At 43.0% G+C, this 19,987-nt stretch overlaps 1 protein-coding gene across 1 annotated transcript in view; it reads right to left on the minus strand.

The window, feature by feature from the left end:
* The window catches only part of SLC44A3 (solute carrier family 44 member 3), an 83,107-nt gene extending 64,749 nt beyond the window's left edge, over nt 1–18,358 (minus strand). The window contains exons 1-5 of the mRNA XM_052637614.1: nt 18,332–18,358; nt 17,782–17,889; nt 14,224–14,366; nt 11,676–11,812; nt 10,677–10,770 (exon numbers count right to left, since the gene is read on the minus strand). Coding sequence (XP_052493574.1) covers nt 10,677–10,770; nt 11,676–11,812; nt 14,224–14,366; nt 17,782–17,889; nt 18,332–18,358 — 509 coding nt within the window. The remainder of the gene's footprint in view (nt 1–10,676; nt 10,771–11,675; nt 11,813–14,223; nt 14,367–17,781; nt 17,890–18,331) is intronic.
* Nucleotides 18,359–19,987: the final 1,629 nt, after the last annotated feature.

The raw sequence follows: 19,987 nt of genomic DNA on the forward strand, positions 1-19,987 counted from the left end.
AAATTCTGAAAGAGATGGGAATACCAGACCACCTGACCTGCCTCTTGAGAAATCTGTATGCAGGTCAGGAAGCAACAGTCAGAACTGGACATGGAACAACAGACAAGTTTCAAATTGGGACAGAAGTATGTCAGGCTGTATATTGTCACCATGCTTATCTAACTTCTATGCAGAGTACATCATGAGAAACGCTGGGCTGGAGGAAGCACAAGCTGGAATCAAGATTGCCGAGAGAAATAGCAATAACCTCAGATATGCAGATGACACCACCCTTAAGGCAGAAAGCGAAGAAGAACTAAAGAGCCTCTTGATAAAAGTGAAAGAGCAGAGTGAAAAAGTTGGCTTAAAGCTCAACATTCAGAAAATGAAGATCACGGCATCCAGTCCCATCACTTCATGGCAAATAGATGGGGAAACAATGGAAACAGTGGCTGACTTTATTTTGGGGGGCTCCAAAATCACTGCAGATGGTGACTGCAGCCAGGAAATTAAAAGACACTTACTCCTTGGAAGAAAAGTTATGACCAACCTAGACAGCATATTAAAAAGCAGAGACATTACTTTGCCAACAAAGATCCATCTAGTCAAGGCTATGGTTTTTCCAGTAGTCTTGTATGGATGTGAGAGTTGGAGTATAAAGAAAGCTGAGTGCCAAAGAATTGATATTTTTGAGGTTTTGAAAAGATGGCAGAGGAATAGGACGGGAAGACCACTTTCTCCCTCACAAATTCCTCAAAAGAACATTTCAACGCCGAGCAAACTCCACAAAACAACTTCTGTAGACTGGCAGAGGTCATCAGGCAACCAGAAAAGCAGACCAAAGAATTGATATTTTTGAAATGTGGTATTCGAGAATACTCTTGAGAGTCCCTTGGATTGTAAGGAGATATAACCAGTCTATCCTAAAGGAAATCAGTCTTGATTATTCATTGGAAGGACTGATGCTAAAGCTGAAACTCCAATATTCTGGCCACCTGATGTGAAGAGCTGACTCATTGGAAAAGACCCTGATGCTGGGAAAGATTGAAGGTGGGAGGAAAAGGGGACAATGAGATGGTTGGGTGGCATCACCAACTCAATGGACATGAGTTTGAGTAAACTCCGGGAGTTGGTGACGGATGGGGAGGCCTGGTGAGCTGCAGTCCATGTGGTCACAGAGGGTCAGACACGACTGAGTGACTGAACTGAATGGGTTTAGGGGAAGAATGCCACCAAGGGGAGGTGCTCTCAGAAGACTACATTGGGGACATGGCAGCAGCCTTTCACTGCTGAATTTGACCAGGATCACTTGGTTAAGGTGGTTAGGCAGTGCCAGATTTCTCCACTGGAATGTGAGTATTTTTTCTTTCTTCACTCTGTTCTTAAAAGTGAGTCACTAAGTCCAGCCTGCTCTCAAAAGGAAATTAATTTCCATATCCTAGAGGAGGAATACCAACACACATTATCAGAGATCCCTCTGTAAAGATTTATCCCTTTCCTCCCCTTTATTACTTAGTCTCTTATTTACGTAAGTATGGACTCCTGGATATATATTCTTTGGGTTATAATCCAGTATGATTGTTATTTAGTCAGTTGCTCAAATTGTTCCATCTTTGTCCACTGGGAGGTATTTCAGGTTGGCCCCTGCGTCCTTTTGACATGGCCAATCCCTTTTTTCCCCCTTGAGCACTTCCTTACTTTCTAATTTGACAAGATGATGCCAGGCTTATCTGGTATTTCCCTCATTCAAGCCCTAAAATCAGACCCTTTGGAGAACAGCACTTAGAAACCAAGCTCTGGACATTGGGTATGTTTATTGCTACTGGAGAATCACTGGTCCTAGGCCCTCTTATAATCAGTCATAATATGTAGCTTCAAAATGGCTAAATGGTCCCCTTTGAGAAGTAGGGAGGGGGATCAAGAGAATGTGGAACACATCCCACCTCCACAAACACATCAAAAATACATCTACATGTGGAACAATTCTCTTAGGAAACTAACTAGAAACCAGCAGAAGAACTCCTATACAACCAAACCTGCAAGAAAAAGTGGTTCCATGTAACTGGCTGGGACAAAAAGGCATTGCCTTGGGACCTGTGCCCCTGAAAAGCAAGCTGTCAAGCCACAATCTGGGCATCCACATCCTGGGCTCCCGTGCGGAGAAGACTAGCCCCCGTGACTGCTGGAAAATCTGCAGAGACAGAGAGAAGGACTAGAGGAGCCTAGATTCCACTTACACAGAGTGTGTGCATGCTGGCTTGCTGGGAATCAGGGTGGAGAGAGCCGTGCACTGGTGGCTGCCAGCTCACCACACTCAATCAGAAGGGGCAAACACCCTGGCCCTGCTCACTCCAAACCACAGCCTGGTGCAAGATCAGGGCACAGATTCAGTTCAGCTATGCAGAAACAGACCAGGGCACCTGGGGTGTGATGCAGGTGAAGCCACACAGGACACTGTCTAGTCACGCACGGGGCGAGTGGAACCACATCGGCCATTGGCAGGGTGAGCACAGGGAGGTGCCAAAAGTGCACAGAGGCTAAGGGCTGGGCAGACAGGCCCTGGGACTCATCTAGCTACACAGAAACTGCACAGAGGCTAAGGGCTGGGCAGACAGGCCCTGGGACTCATCTAGCTACACAGAAACAGCCCAGAGGGCCTGGAATGTGGTCTGGGTGGGGCAGCGATGGCCATTGTCCGTGCATTCAGAAGTGGCAAGTCCTCTCCCAGTGAGAGCTCCTCAGCTTCGCCCACATCACACCACAGCCTCACCCTAAATCTGGGGCAGACAGGTCCCGGAGAAGACTGGCACAGAGGCAGCATAGATCCTGGTAGGGGGGCACAGGCACATAAACTTGGGCAGCCACAACATCCAACCCCTAGCCCCAGCCTACTCCACGCCACAGCCTTGCATTAGATCTGGGACGAACACAACAGAGAAAGGGATGTGATCTTGGGCTGCTTCCAAGCAGAGCCATGGGGACCCATAGGTCCTTTGTGACCACAGATGCCTCACTTGCTTCAGCAATCACCTCCGTAGGGGTAGGGGAACACACTCAAGGGCCATAAAGCCTCACTGACCCTGACCTTTAGGGTTTCTAATTCAATAACTGAGGAGCTGACACTGCTCCTAATAGAGTCACAACAGCCACGGAGCAAAAGGGAAGCCCCCCCTCATATCCTGCACAGGTTCTGGAAACAACCCTCCCCACGAAGGGCAAAATGGCCAGCAAACTCTGAGGAAAGGCCTGGCTGGCAGCCATATGGAAGCCAGCAACTTACACCAAAGACACTGGACATGCAGAGGCTACATGGGGATGCCCCAACATAAAAACTTCTCTTCAAGACCATAGTAGATAATTGTTTCTCCTGAATTTATAAAGACAAAGAAAGTTAAATAGAATAAAAAGGCAGAGGAACTACTCCCAATTACATGAACAAGAGAAATCCCCCAAAAGAACAAATAATGAATAATGAAACAGGCCTTTCTAATCCACTAGACCCCAAGTTCAAAAAGGTGGCAATAAAAGTGCTAACTGAATTAAGAAAGATTATTGACAGAAACAGAGATCATTGTAACAAGGAACTAAAAACTATAAAGATGAACTGATCGAAAAAGGACAATTCAACTGCCAAGATAAAAACCAACCTAGAGGTAATTAATAGCAGAATAAATGTTATAGAAGAATGAATAAGTGATCTGGAAGACAGCATGATGGCAATCACCCAGTTAGAACAGCAGGTGGACATACAAATGGAAACAAATGAGAGCAACATATGATCCCTATGGGATAATATGAAATGTGCCAACCCACACATAATAGACATTCCAGAAGGAGAAGGTGGTGGATTGTTGAAAATGCATTTGAAGAAATTATGGCTGAAAACTTCCCAAACCTAAAGAAGGGAACATATATTCAGGTATAGGTAGCACAGACGGTCCCAAACAATAAGAACCCATGAATACTCACACCAAGACATCTCATAATTAAGATGGCAAATGTTAAAGATAAAGAGGATTCCAAAGGTAGTGAGAGAAAAACAGAGTCAGTTACAAGGGAATCTCCTGTAAGCTATCAGTTGATTTCTCTACAGAAACTTGGCAGGCCAGAAGGGAGTGGCAAGATAAATTCAAAGTCCTAAAAGGGAAAAACCTGCAACTTAGGATGCTCTATCCAGCATGCTTATCATTTAGAACAGAAAGAGAGATAAAGAATTTCCCAGACAGGCAAAAGCAAAAAGAATTCAGCAATATTAAATCTACCCTAAAAGAAATATTGAAGAGTCTTCTCTGAATAGAAAGGTAGCAAGAATCTATAGGAAAGGGAAAATCATAATAGGAAAGCCAAATCATAAAAGGATTGAAGATCACTTAAATAAGCCAGCACATAGACAAAAAAACAATCAAAAAATTGTAAATATATATATATATATATTTAACTACATTAAATAGTGAAAGAGGGCTTCCCTGATAGCTTAGCTGATAAAGAATCTGCCTGCAATGTAGGAGACCTTGGTTTGATTCCTGAGTTGGGAAGATCCCCTGGAGGAGGGCGTGGCAACCCACTCCAGTATTCTTGCCTGGAGAATCCCCATGGACAGCGGAGACTGGCAGGCTACAGTCCATGGGGTTGCAAAGAGTCTGACATAACTAAACAACTAAGCAAGGCACAAATAGTAAAACGATAAGCATGAAGATACAAAATACAACATCGAGAAAACAAAATGTGAGGGAAGGGAGTACAAAAATGCAAATCTTTTACAATGTGTTTGACCTTAAATGATTGCTAGTTTAAAATGAGTAGATACAGTCATGAGTTAATGTGCTTGAACTTCATGGCAACCATAAATCAAAAATATAGACTATATTCACAAAAAACAAAAGGAAAGGAAATCAAACATACTACAACAGAGAGTCATCAGATCACAAAAGGAAAAATAAAAAGAAGAAATAAGCAAAGAAGAACTAGAAGACAACTAGAAAACAAAGATTAAACTGGCAGTAACGGAACTTCCCTGTTGGGCCAATGGCTAAGACTCTGCATTCCCAATGCAGGGGGCCTGGGTTTGATCCCTGGTCAGGGAACTAGATTTCACATGCTGAAACTAAAAGATCCCATATGCTGCAACAAAGTTCAAAGATTCTGCATTCTACAACTAAGACCCAGTACAGCCAATAAATAAATAAATATTTAAAAATAATAAACATAAAATTAAAGGAACTTGAAAAATATTTTTTTTAATGGCATTAAGTACATACTTATAAATTATCACTTTAAATGTCAATGGGCCAAATGCTCCAATCAAAGACACAGCATGGTAGATTGGATAAAAGACACAAGAATATACAATATGCTGCCTACAAGAGATTCACTTCAGGGCAAAAGGCATACACATACTGAAAGTGAGGGTATAGAGAAACAGACTCACACACATAGAAAACAAACTTGAGGCTACCAAAGGGAAGAGGGAGGGAGTTTTATTAACAGATTAAAAGCTACTCTACATAAAATAGGTAAACAACAAGAATTCACTATATTATACAGGTAATTATTTTCAATATTTTGTAATGAACTATAATCAGAAAAAAAAAGAAAACAAGAAGGAGGCAGAGGTAGCAATACTCATAGAAAAAATAGACTTTAAAACAAAGGCCATAAAGGAAGATAAAGAAGAGCATTAAATGATGAAAAGGGGATCAATACAAGAAGAGGATACTATACTCATTGATATATATGCACCCAATAGGGGAGCACTTATGTTACTTTTACACCACTTTGTAAACCATTTATGGAATATAAATTGGTGCAGCCACTAGAGAAAACAGTATGGAGATTTCTTTAAAAAACTAGAAACACTGCTATCATATGATCCAGCAATACCACTCCTGGGTACATGCCAGAAAAAAATGAAAACTCTAATTTGAAAAGATAGAGGCACACCAATGTTCATAGCAGCACTATTTATAATAACCAAGTTATGGAAGCAACACTTGTCCATCAACAGATGAATGGATAATGTGGTATATACATATAATGGAATATTATTCAGTTATGAGAAAGAATGAAATATTCCCATTTGCAGCAACATGGAGAGACCCAGAGAACATTATATTTAGTAAAGTAAGCCAGGCAGATAAAAACAAATATCATATCATTTATAATGCAGAATCTAAAAAGTAATGCAGGTGAATCTATATACAAAACAGAAACAGACGCACAGACATAGAAAACAAACTTGAGGCTACCAAAGGGAAGAGGGAGGGAGTATGGGATTAACAGATAAAAGCTACTCTACATAAAATAGGTAAGCAACAAGAATTTGCTATATTATACAGGTAATTATTTTCAATATTTTGTAATAAGCTATAATCAGAAAAAACACTGAATCACTCTGCTGTACACCTGAAACTAACACAATATTGTAAATCAACCATACTTCAATGCAAATAAATGAAAGCATGTATTATACATCAGTGACTGATGAATACTGATGAATTACCCGCCTTACAATCCTGCTTCAGGATTGTATAAGTGCCTATTTCCCTACCCTTTTGCAAAGCGTGCTTTTTATTTAAAAAAAACAAAACAAAACATGTTGCCAGTCTAAGCCTGGTGTGCAGCAGTCCATGGTGTCACAAAGAGTCAGACATGACTGAGCAACTGAACTGAGTCTATGAGGTGAAAACATCAGAGTCTTAAATGGAATTTCCCCTATTATAAGGGAGGTTCAGTCTTTTTTAGTATCTTTAAAAAATACTGCACTTTTCTTTGAAGCGTCTATTCATATTCTCATTTCAGTTTTATATTGTGATACTGGTGTTTTAGAAGTTGATTAGTAAGACCTTTCATAAATTAGAGGTCAATCTTTTTTTATATGAATTGTAACTTATCTGCCTGTTAATTTTGCTTCTACTGCTTTGTCATGCAGAAATGTTTCTTTTTAATGTAGCCAAAGTTACTGATGTTTTTAGTTTTATGTCTCCTGAATTTTAAGTCATAGAGAGAAGCCTTCTTTACTTCCAGGTTATAAGAGAATTCTCCCCTGCCTTCTAGCACTTTCTGATTTCACTTTGTAAGTTAAGATCTTTAATCTATTTGGAATTTATCCATATAAGCCATGAGGTATAGATGCAGTTTGTCCCTCTGGATTCCTACCCAGCTGTCCCAACACCACTTGTTGAATAGTCCAAGTTTCTGTCACTGACTTGAGATGCCATTTTTTATCATGTACTAAATTCTTGTAAGCATTCCTGTTCCTGGATTATCTAGTATCCTTTACTGACCTTTCTACATATGAACTAGTACCACAGTATTCAATTATTAAACATGGTTTAAAAACTGGAAGGGCTAGTTTTCCTTCATTGTTTTCTTCAGATTTTTCATGGTCATTTAAGAGAATTTTTTTCCTTACAGACATTCAAATCAGCTTATCTAGCTACTGAAAAAATCCTATTATATTTATTTTAATCATGATAAACCTATATTTTTCAACTTAGAAATAACATCTTAAATAGTGTAGAGGGAAGTAACATTTTTAACATGTTGAGTCATACCATCAAGAAGACATTCTATCTTCCTATTTGTTCAAGATTATTTTGTACCTCAGAAGCATATGTAAGCTTTCATTCTGTGGTTCTTATACATTCTTGTTAATTTCTAGACTTTTTTTGTATATACTTTTTCCCGCTGTGATAAAAGCAGTCTTTTCAGAAAACATATGAATGCTACAGATTTCAGTATATTAATCTTGTTCCCTGCTACCTTAGTTTTTTTTTATCATTTGTTGTTTTTCAATTAGTTTTCTTAACCACATTGCTGTTCAGTCGCTAAATCACATCTGACTCTTTGCAACCCTTGGGACCATAGGACATATAAAGCAGTATGTATATCTTACCACATATAAAGTAATAATTTTAACTCCTGCTTTCCAGTGTTTACATTTTGAATTTCTTTTTCTTTTCTATTACTAAACAGTCTTAACACCAAAGAATCTGAATTGTTTTGAAAGAAAATGCTTTCTGAACTTTTATTTAGTGTTTTCAAAAAATAAGATCAGATAAAGATTTCACGTCATTTTATTTGCTTTTCCTCAAACACAATTCTCCATAAGACCCTAATTTTGACAACATGGCTTGTTAAATATGGTGCTTTTTAGGCATTTAATTCCCCTATGCTGATTCCATCTTAGTTCTGAGAATGATGGAGGGAGGCATGTAAAGCGTGGGTCATCCCTGGTAGGCTGTGGACCAGACGCACATTAATGAGCTGGGGCAGGGGATGTGTCTATTGGTCCACAAATGGTGGTTTCTTTCCCACGTCTGTTTTTCCTCCCCCACCAGGAAAGCCACTCAAATACACAGGGAACTATCTAGAGAGCTGACTGCGTATTTAGATGACCCTATACATGGAATTTACTCAAGCAAACAATGCAGTGACATGCACAGGCTCCTATGTGAGAGGCTAGAAATAGAATTTACTAGAGGGAAAAACCCAAGCCTTTTAGACTTTAAATCTAAAATCTAACAGGTGTGGGGACTCAAAATACAATATTACATTGAACACCAAAAGGAAAAAGATATGCTTGCTTGTTATCTTCTGCAGTATTTTTTCACTGCTCTTAGCAGCTTGTTCCTAGGTATACAAACCTTCTCTATACTCAGTCATTGCTCTAAAAGGGTGTGTTATACCTCACATGATCAACCCAGAAAGAAGAAACAATTGGTTTATCAAAGAGAAGTGTTTAGAAAACGTTCCTTGGCTGTATGGTCCCACTTCTCATGTTTTCAAGCTTTTCACTCTTGGCACTGCTCTTCCATGATAAAATATGATAATTTCCATCTTAAAACAACTGCTTGCTTGTGTAGGAAAAGGAAATGGAGCCCTCGAGGCTACTTTTATCTCCCTCACTCCATCCAAGAAAAACCAGTCAATCAGCAGTTTTGTCTTCACTTGAAAAGCTAAGCGTTGGAAAGGTCTGCATTTAAGGGGTGAAAGGACTAAGACTGGCTTGAGATGTAGAAAAGATGGTGTTCCAAGGACGCAGGGTACAGGACCAACCCCGCCATCCCCTCCCCAGCTTGGTGTGAGCCCTTTAGGCTGTTTGCCAGACAAAATAAAACGAACAAAGACCTGTCTGCTTAGAGTTACAGGAACAAACGTGGATGCTGTTTGGGTTTGAATGCCAGCTCTTCCACTTGTATAACTTTAACCTGCCTCTGCAATAGCTTTCTCAGCCATAAAACAGGGGTGGAAATATCTACAACACATAGGTTTTATGAGGCCCAAGTAAATTAACACATGTTAAGAGCTTAGAAAAGTACATGATAATTTTTGGGCAAGCATCAGACTCAATAGATGTCTGTTATTATCATCAATATCAAAATATAAGCTTCCCAGGGAATTACAGTAATCATCCCATTGATAGTAAGAGGACAGTTTATTCAACTCTGGTTAAATTACAGCCTTAGATATTTTATTCTCTTTCAATTCCTTCTTCAGGCCCAGAACACACATAGTGTTCTTTTAAAAATCCTTCTCGAAAGACAAACACCGCATGAACTCACTTATATGTGGAAGCTCAAATAGTTTATCTCACAGAAGCAGAGAACAGAATGTAGTAGCCACAGGGTGGGGGCGGAAGGGGAGATGTGGTCAAAGGGTATAAAGTTAAAAAAAACTTCTCTCCACATATTAAATCATTTTTCTTTGAGTTACTGGAATATCTTATTTTTTTTCTGGATTTAGTTATGTTTCATTGAGATATGTTTATGACATCGAATAAGAAATCAAATTTTAAAAAAGGTATTACAGAAAAATAGTATGGTATTCTCCTCTGGAAAGAATTCTCTCCTCTTTCAATTACTTATAACACAAAGTATTTCGGAAAAGGACACAAGGATGGTTACCTATAGTCTTCCCCCTGTTCTGTTAAAATCTACTCATTTTTCTTAGCACCGGCTATCTCAGCATTTTCCAAGCTCTTAGAAGATTACGAAATATATTACTTTTTAAAAAACTGAAACCGACTAGAAACTATTAGTAAGGAAGAAGTCTTGTTTTGTGAGACTTTATTTCTGTTTCCATATACATCAGTATGTATGAAGATACGTGTATAATGAAGTTGTGATGTAATGCACTTCTTACTGGGAATCCTGACCACAAATTTGATGAACATTATACTAGGGAGCTGGCATAATGCCTTGGTTCTACTTAAATTGTGATTATCTTGAAGGGATTTTGCACAGAGGTCTCATTCACTGTAAACATATAATTTTCAAAAGAATGGTAATGCAAAATAAACCTAAGTCCTTCTTCAGTACCTCTCAGCATCCTGATGGTATCTAAAATAGTTTAGATGGTGGTGGTGATAATTAATTGCATTTCCCCCCTCAGCCTTCTCAATGGCTCACACGTGAGCCGTTAATCACGGCAGTGCAACTACTTAGAGCTTTAATTACAGGAGACCGCCTCTGTGCCAGGTATTGCCCTAGTTGATAGGGATGAATAAGACTGTGAAAGCAGTTTGCTGAGTGATGTTCTTGAGAAGGATCTGTTTTCTATTCTCACTGAGAAAAAAGGTGTGTTGACCATCTGGCCTTGCCCACCAAGGCCTGCTTCTTATGGAGAATGTAAGAGACTCTCACCAAGTACCCAATAAGTTTTGTTAGTGGATAAGGAAAACGTTTGAAAGCTCTTACCTTGGGGGAACTGGTAGCCTGGGGCACAGCAAGTCCGCATTTGGAATCTGGGTGTAGTTGAAGGAATTCAAATTATAAACACACAGGAAGGATCCTGGAAGCAGAAAACACACAGGCTATACCATTTTCCTACATTGTACTTATCTCTCTAGGGGAGCTAGTAAAGAAACCATAGTCATTTTACCCAACTGGGGAAAAGACAGAATAAACCATTAACAGAAAACAGGTCTCTGGGTGTCCTAAAGACAAAAAGAATTAAGCATCCAGTTGAGATTAAATCAGGTTCTCGGCTTTCCTCTCTCCAAAATGCCAAATTCAAAAGTTATAAAATGATTGGTAATAAAATGATTTGAAGATGATTTATTATATAGGCTTGATATTTTTAACCCAGTCTTGCAAATAATTTTTAAAAATCTGGCACCCCACTTCTCAGGCAGATGAAATTTGCAGTGGGCTGCCTCGAATTTCTTACTTCCCTTTGCTTGTTTAATCCTTAAAATATAAATCTGAAAAGCAGGCTCAGAGCAAGTTAAGCGCTTTTGGAACAACGTACAACTGTCCCACTGGTCAGTGAAACTATCCACAGCCCGAATATTTTAATGAAAGAACATACTTGTTGGCAATTCAACGCGAAGCCTGTGGGTGCCTCTCTAGGACTGGACCTGCCAAGTGCGCTTCTCTGACCTCCGTCTGACCCTGCTTTCAGGCCCTCAATGTCTGCTGTTCCCTCCCACTTTCTACGGCAGACCAGACCCTGGCAGTGAGCAGAGAACAGCTAGGGTTTCAGATGAATTCCAGATAAACCTGAACGCAATTAAGCTCAGGAGAAAATGTTCATGGCCCTTTCTACACAAGGAAAGGCACCCACAAGGAAAGACAACTTCCCACTTCGCAGAGGAAGCAGGAGCAAGGCAAGTGATCTCATCTATGTCTGTACAGGTTACCCTGCCGTGATCCCCAGCCTCAGGGGGAATAGAGACCCCATCCTTTGGTACCCACCACTGGTGTTTGCAAAGAGCTGGACCTCTTCCAGGGTATCAAGCTGCTCTTCAGGACAACTGGATACACAGAGAACGGTGGAACTGAGCCTCACATCCTTGACTTCCAGGTTGCAGGAATTCATAAAAAACACGTGTCTAGGAGGCAGATGAAACAGAAGGAGAATGTCATAGAGCATTTCCTGTTGTTGAGTTTAATTGTGGGACTTAAACGATAGCCACACGCTATCAAACATGGGAATACTTAAAGCCAACTTCATCATCAAATACTTCCTGCATAATTTAACAAGTATTATGCCCACCTGGGGTCATCTATGGAGTTGTACAGTTTGGGAGCTGTATTCAAATGTTAACAAAACTTCCCTCTTTCAGATTCAGCATTTTCTGGGATGTTGATAACACTAGGGCGTTCTGGGAGGAAGTCGCTGAGAAGCAAAAAGGACTGATAACACTGCCCGGGTTCCCTAGGTGAGGCCAGTGCATCAGTGAAGTCCACAGAAAGCATAGTATATTCAACTATATCTCAGAGAATAGCTCAACCCAGGGAAGTGAGAAGGGGAGAGGAGGAGGCCGAGGCTGTGAATTAAAGGCTTACCCCTCCCCCTGCCTCCCAGTTTGAGCCAGGAAACTCGAGACCCTTCCTGCTGCAGCTGCCCAGCCACTGGGCACAAGAACAAAACTGCTTGTTGCAATTAACAAGGTCACGTGAGGGTTGGCAGCGGCAGCTCCCAGACCCTTGCCCTACACTTATCCCGGCTGCTGAGATCAGAGCAATGTCAGGTCAAGAGCCCTGTAGGCAGTCCTCCAGGAGAGAGACCCGGAGAAGGGGTCCCAGAAGCTTCTTTTTCCTCAACTGGGGTTGGAAGGGGGGTGGTGGTGTAACAGGAGATGGGGGAACAGATTTCCAAGTGTATGATAACTATATACTTTTTTCTACTTATTTTATTAAGTTTTAAAAATTGCAGTAAAATACACATAAAATTTTACCATCTTAAAGATTTTATGTGTGCAGTGGCACGAACCACATTCACGTTGATGTACAACCGTCACTACCACCCACCCCGCCCCTCCTCCCACAAGAATCTTTTCATCTTGTAAAACAAGCTCTGTACCCACTTAATAATAATTCATCACCCCCAAATCTTGGCAACCACCATTCTACTTTCAGTCTCTATGAATGTGACTACTCTAGGCAGCTCATATAAGTGGAATCAAACTATTTATCTTTTTGTGATTGACTTATGTCACTTCTCATAATATCCTCAAGATTTATCTATGTTATAGCATGTGTCAGAATTTCTTTCCTTAAAAAGGCTAAAAAATTATCCCATTATATGTATATACATTTTGTTTACTATTCATCTGCTGGACACTTGGTTGCTTCTACCTTTTGGCTATTAATAATAAAATATATACTTTTCATTTCAAAGAGGGTGACTATTTCCCAGCACTGCATTATGAATGCAGTGTCCAAAGAGAAGCACAGGTGTATCTGGGAAGCCTCTTCCTCCCTGTGTTCTTTGTGAGTGACACCCACAAGTGTAGGGGGAAATGGCCCCAGGGCAATCCATTCCCAGCAATGCAAAGCCCCTTACTGGAGAGCAACATTCAGTGGTAGAAGAGGCCTGCTCTGGGATCTGTATTTGGTGACTCCAAACTTATACCCAGGACCTTATACACTTAAGGTGTCTTTCCTAGGAGCTGCTTTTGATTATCAAGTCTTGAAGTTATTATAAGGCCTTATCATCTTAGAAAATCATGGCCAGGAATTTCTCTCCTGTTGGGGGAGTCCTGTCTTTTCTCTCCCCTTTTGGTTTCTCTTTTGGAGTCAGGGAGATAAGAGTATGCACCACGGTGCCATAGCTGAGAGTGTAGGCTGGGAGAGAGTGGGACACAGGTTCTCAACATCCCCAGGTGGGACTGAGGTATTTCCACATAGAAACAATACTCTCTTTGGTGTATAGTTAGTAACATGATTCTGATCCCAGGTGGTGCTAGCGCTAAAGAACCCGCCTTCCAATGCAGCATACTTTAAGAGATGCAGGTTCAATCCCTGGGTTGGGAAGATCCCCTGGAAGTGGAAATGGCAACCAGCTGCAGTATTCTTGCCTGGAAAACTCCACGGTGAGGGTTACATTTCATGGGGCTGCAGAGTTAGACACGACTGAATGACTAAGCATGCACACACACACACACATAATGGATAATAATAGTGACAATTAACACTTATTAAGCGTTAGCTCACACAGTGTCTCAGTGGATCCTGAAAACAGCCTATGAGATAGGTATAATAACTGGTTTAAAAAGATGAAAATTCAGCTCAGAGAAGTTAAGTACCCTGCTCAAAGTCACACAGCAAGGATTGAATTTGAATTTGGGATTGGCTGATACTAAAACCTGTGTCCTTACTACCATATCAAAATTTTCTTTTATGAGTTGGCTTGATAGAGTTTTGAGTGGATATCAGTTTCCAGGCTCAAAATGACTAATTTATACAAAGTTGTGAACTCTAGCCCCTCTGTAGGTTGAGGACTTACTTCAACACTTACTTTTTTTGAGTCATATCCTGCCCTGAAAGAGGAGCCCCTTCTATGGGGGAGTTCTTCTTGCCACACACGTTCCCAAAGCTGTCGTAGCCGAAGAGGAGTCTTCCTGTGGCTCCAGCCGCCACTGAGTAGCCCATGATGAACGCCTGGCAAAACCCAAGTGGCACGTGAGAGCCTGGCCAAAGGGCTGGAAAGCAGCCCTCACATCCTTAAAATGGAACCTGGTGAAATCAAATCTCCCCAGCATGAACGCACTTCCCTCCTTTAGCAGTGACACCAGCAAGTCAGATCAATTAGGGGTCCCCAGCCTCCGTGATCTAATGCCTGACGATCTGTGATGGAGCTGATGTAATAAGAGAAATAAGGTGCACAGTAAATATAATAAGCTTGCATCATCCCCTAACCATCTCCCACCCCCGTCCGTGGAAACACTGTCTTCCATGAAACCAGTTCCTGGCGCCAATAAGGCTGAGGACCGCTGATGGGGCTGCTGCTTCTCTAGTACTTGCTTTACCAGGTTACGGAGGGACACTATTCTAAAACTCTGAAGCAGATTCCTCTCTGCTTTCTCTCCTTCTTCCCCAAGAGTCTGTCATTTTCTCTTTTTGCCTAAGATCACCAGGATAACTAAAACTTTTGTCCCTTGTTTTATCTAAGGCACTGGGGCTCTGCTTCCTTCCCTGAGGTTCTATCCATTTACCTTTCCTCCCTTCCACCTCTCTCTCCTCCTACTTCCTCTTCCACTTTTATTTGTATCTTGTATTTAGGGGACACTGATCTTCAGGGGTAGAAGCAACACAGTTGAAAAATACCAAAATATGGTCTGTAACAAGTGAGAAAATGGTGCTTTGGAATAAGTGGTTAAAATACATAAGGAATTTCAGGAATTTTGCTGGACAAGAACATCATGCAATCTGTAGTCACTTTTGTCCAATTTTGTAATGAATGTGGAATATTTAAAATTTCAGCTCAAGTGACTAGTCCCTTAATATGCATTGATGGGCCCTCTACTCAGATTGAGTCTGTATCTTCCCATAACATAAGCTTAGTATCATAAATTTCTCAATCTGTAATACAGAAAATACCATTCAATATTTGGAAAAAATAACTGTGGTACCAGATGTTCCAAAAGTACATATTCCCAAAGTCAATTATGTTTCAGATACTTTATATTCATTACTAATTCAGGAATCAAAATAACCATCTTAAAGTGCCTACTAAGGGATACGGAAACAAAATTGAGCCCCCAAGAAACTTAGCCTAGAAGACAGGCAGGGCTCAGGGCTGAGAAACTTCTGACATCCCAGGGAAGGAGGGTCTCTGCCACTCCTATTCTACCAGTACCTCCTCAACCTCAAGGTCAGACTCCAGGACGAGTGGTTCACCTGTGCAAGTGGACAGATCCCTCACCCTTTACTCTCAGGCTTCGGGTGGGGGGTGGGTGTGTGCCCCTGTGGCTGGCACCATCGGCTGACCCAGTCCCCAGTTGGTCCCCTTCCTGCTCTTCCTTTTGGAGTGTGGTCAGATTCTGATTGGTTTTAGACTTAGACAAAGGAAAGGGGTTCTGGTCTTCCACCCAGATCAGCAGAGATCTAATAATAAAGGGGAGCTCCTGCCCAGGAGGGCAAGGGTTTTTTTTGGTGGGAGGGGCCGGTGGCTGGAGGGAGATTTGGATAATTCTGAGGCCCTGTCATATTACCACATTAAACCATTAAAATTTTCTTTCAACTTCAAACACACAATTGCAATTCCAAACAGTAGGTGGGTATACCAGTTATGGTGGAGCTATTCAAGGAGGTTTCAGTCAATTGTGGGAAGATATGGAAAAAGGAGTCTTGAAAGAAGAGTAAGAAAAGGCAAGGTGAGAGAGGACACTGGGGAGGGAGCACCGGCAGAGATGGCCCAGAATTGAGCAGGTTCTGTTCTGTATATATAAAGAAAGGCTGGCACTCTTTCTGTTTGCCATAGACTGCCCTGGTTTATAATTCTGGTCCCTCACCCAAACCTCCTTTGTTCAGCCCCAGCTCAGGACAGCACCATCAATAATTCCATCCAGCATGTGCCTTGTTCCTGGTCAGGATGTCATAACAAAGACCAGAAAGCCAAAGAGCAGAGGCAGAAATAACATCCTTGCCCTCTTGGCTGTGGATAAAAAAATATTGCAAAAGATAAAAGCTAGTCACCTCAGGAAGAACTATCATTACTCAAATTTAATATAGTAAAGAGAACATGGGCACATTGAAGTTTTCAGGTTTATTCTGCAAATGATATGTAAATTTGAAGCCATTTCCAGCTTTGTGCCACCGTTCTGATGGTTCTTAGATCTTTCGGCTGTGATGGGCCATCTATAAATCCTTTCCCCAGACAACTGCTGGCTGAAGGTTTGATAGTTAGGCACTGGGTTTGAGCTGTGGAGAGGCTAGGGAAGATCAGTAACAGTCCAAGTTCAAAGCAGCTGGGAACTGGCAGAACAGCTGCTCTCTACATTTACACAACAGCAGACCAAGAGAGAAACACCAGCATCTGTGGAAAGTTTAAGAGGAGGTGTTATAGGTATAGTTTTTCCCAACTTCTAGAGAAAAGCTGCAGGGGTCATTATAGAGGCAACACAGAACATATGGTTATGCCCTTAAGGTCCCGCCTTCCACTGTGCCTGTTATTCACCTATCTGTGTGAAACCAGTCGGTAAGTCAAGTGAGTAAATGCCTTTCTAGCTTGGAAAGAGATCATATTTTAGGGTTTATTCAAATTTAACTCTTTTCAACAAAGGTAATTACATGGTAGCCACTGTCAGGCTTTATAATCATTTACCATGAAGAAACAGCATGCCTCCATCTGAAATGGAGGATTTCATGAACATGATCTTTTAAGAACTCAAGTGAGCCTTTTTCTGCTGTTACCTACAACTCTAAAATAAGCTATAAAAGCATCAAAGTTCAGCTTCCAAGAGACTCTTCCAGGACTAAAATGGAAGGTCTACCAGCAATCACACACACCTGGTAACTAGAGTGGGCAAAAACCTCATTTCCTATCCAACTAGAGGGTTTATAGCAAAGGCTTGTTCACCTGCTAAACACAACATTCCAAGAGCAAGTTATACTCAGCTAAAGTAAGAGGAATTTATTTCTAGGCTTACCTGGATATCCCTTTGTGAGAGGAACATTTTATGCGGGGGAATGAGACCAGATGGTACAAGAACTTCCCCCTCAGTGGGCTGGTACTAAGAGGCCTACTGAATGGCAATCCCACTGCAGACGGTGGTTCCCATATCCTAATGCCGTCTTGTGTTAGAAAGTGGCCCATGGTAATAAGCCAGCCTCTCCAATCTACTGAGCCTAGAAGGTTAAGAGATACCTGACTGGCACTTCTGAGAACTGCTATTTGCTCTGTGGCAAACGTCTCTAGCCGTGGCACAACCTGTTACCTGGTACAACCTGGAACCCTCACTCCCCACCTCACTTCACCCCCGCCCAGGGACGCGATTTATATTTGGGGCACAGCTATTTCGGGACACACACACACCACACTCTGGTCTTTTCCCTGCCAGGCACCCACACTTACCAAACCAGTCCAGAAGAGAAAGAACAGGAACAACCATGCCGTATCTGTGCATTTCCTATATATCTGAGGTCGCCACTGTCTTTGCGTGGGGATTCTTTCTGCGGAATCCTTCCAGAAAAAGGAAGAGTGTTTAGGAAAAGAGGATAATCATATATTTAGGTCCCAACCTAGAAAATGAGCTCAAACTTACTCGAAGACTGTTCAAAATAACTTTTTTTTTAACGTGGCCTCGCGAAACGTTCGCGAATCCTTTGAAACACCTGCCTGTGCGGAGCGGATAAGTTCCCAGCCGCCGAGTCCTTACCTGGAGGCGCACCTAGAGGCCGCCCCAAGTTGGGGCCTAGAGGCCAGCCTCTCCCGCGCCTCCGCCCCAGCAGCCGAGTGGGTCCGAGGTGCCCCGCCAGGTGCCCCCAGGAGGCGGCGGCGCAGGGGCGGGAGGTCGGTCCCCGGGATCCCGGGAGGCGGAAACGTCCCCGCGGGGCAGGTGCGTGGAGGGGCCCGAGCCTTCCCCGCGCGCGATCCCTCCCCTGGGGCCAGGTGCGGCCCTTACCAGGTGCTCCGCTCCGAGGCACTGCATCTTGCCCTTCGCGCCGGGGGCCGCGCACTGGGAGCCCTCGCCGAGCCCGCTGCGGGCCGGCCCGGGGCCCGGCGGCCGACCGGCAAGAAGGGGCGCAGCGCCGCCCCGCGGCAGCCTCCGAGCGCCACGGACTTCGCCCTGTGCGCCATCCTGAGCGGCCCCCGGCCCCCGCGCGCACCCGGGGCCGCTCGGGTGCACCCGGCGATCCGCGCGAGTCCCCGCGCACCTCCCCCGAGGCCGGGGCTCTTCGCCGCTCGTCTAAACCACCGCGCGGTGCGACTCCCGACTTGCCCGTGTAGCCCGCTGAAGCGTGAGGTCCCCGCTGGCCCCGCCACGACCCTGCGCGCGCCCCCGCTGGGGCCTGATTAGCGTGCGGCCACGCAGACAGCAGGAAATAGAAAGTCTCAGGAAACCATTGCCGAGGGCGGGCCACGGTGGCATGCCGAATTACATCAACATGGCTAACAGGTGAGTGCCCTTTCCCTGCACCGGGTTCTGTTCTAACCGCTTTCAAAGGCATGATTAAAGAGTCAACCAGGCAGAACCTACCATTGCCCCAATCTACAGACGAGGCAAACCGAGGCACGGACAGTAGCCATGTAATTTGGGGGACACACAGCCAGCAAACTGTAGAGCTAGGAGAGCTGAACCCCGAGACTCGAGGGGTTGTCAAGGTGGTTCTCAACACCAGGATGCGACCCGGGGCTGCTCTCCCACGACGCGTGGAGAAACTAAAACAGCTGGAGGAACCGCAGGTTCTAGGAAGTAAAAAAGAAATAAAAAGGCTGGGGAATCTAAAGATTGGCTTAATCCGTGAACATGTAGCAGGTGGGTGGCAGGAGGAGACGCCACCAAGTTAGATGAGATGAACCAGACTTCAGGTTCTGCTTTCACGGCTCTTCACAGTAGAAATGGTAACAGCTCAGAAGCCACTGGTGGGGAGTCCTCCCTGGGAATAGCTGACCAACACAGAAGTGGTGCTGGGGTGAGACATTAAACACTGAAGGTGGACCCCCTACCCCCCTTTCGCTCTCTCCTCCCCCTACGCACACACCCAGGGCTGCCAGGTTACCTTTGTTTTCAGCCTTGCTTCTCCCTGAGGGCAGAAACCTGGCTGAGGAGTGATCTGGTGTAGCCAGGGAGTGGGAGGGACACACAGTGGCTCTCCTGTGCCTGAGACTTCGGTTCTGGGCTCATCACCGACCTCCCACCCCTAAGTCACTGGGCCTTCTGGATGCATGTTTATCAGAGTAGCTGAAATTCCAAGAGAACGTGAATTCACAGGCCAAATAACTAAACCTGCGAGGAGTACAACTACCATAAAACGACAACAATTGAACAATGTATGCCTTCTGAAACGGAATAATTAAAACTGATGGAGCAAGATTTTTAAATAAGCATGATAAATATATTTGAGAAAGTGAGGAATGACAATACCAGTATAGGTCAGGAAAAAATCATGAAACTAAAATGAATAGAAACATTAAACATGAAGAATATGATAACAGAATGAATATTCTTTATCAATAACATGGATAAACCATGGACTAGATGCAGCTGAAGAGAAATCAGTGATTGGAAAGAGTAGTTTCAGCAGCTTGCAGTAAATAAGGCAGCTATTTTTAAAAT

Source organism: Budorcas taxicolor, chromosome 3, assembly GCF_023091745.1.
Source record: "Budorcas taxicolor isolate Tak-1 chromosome 3, Takin1.1, whole genome shotgun sequence".
NCBI classification, from domain to species: domain Eukaryota; kingdom Metazoa; phylum Chordata; class Mammalia; order Artiodactyla; family Bovidae; genus Budorcas; species Budorcas taxicolor.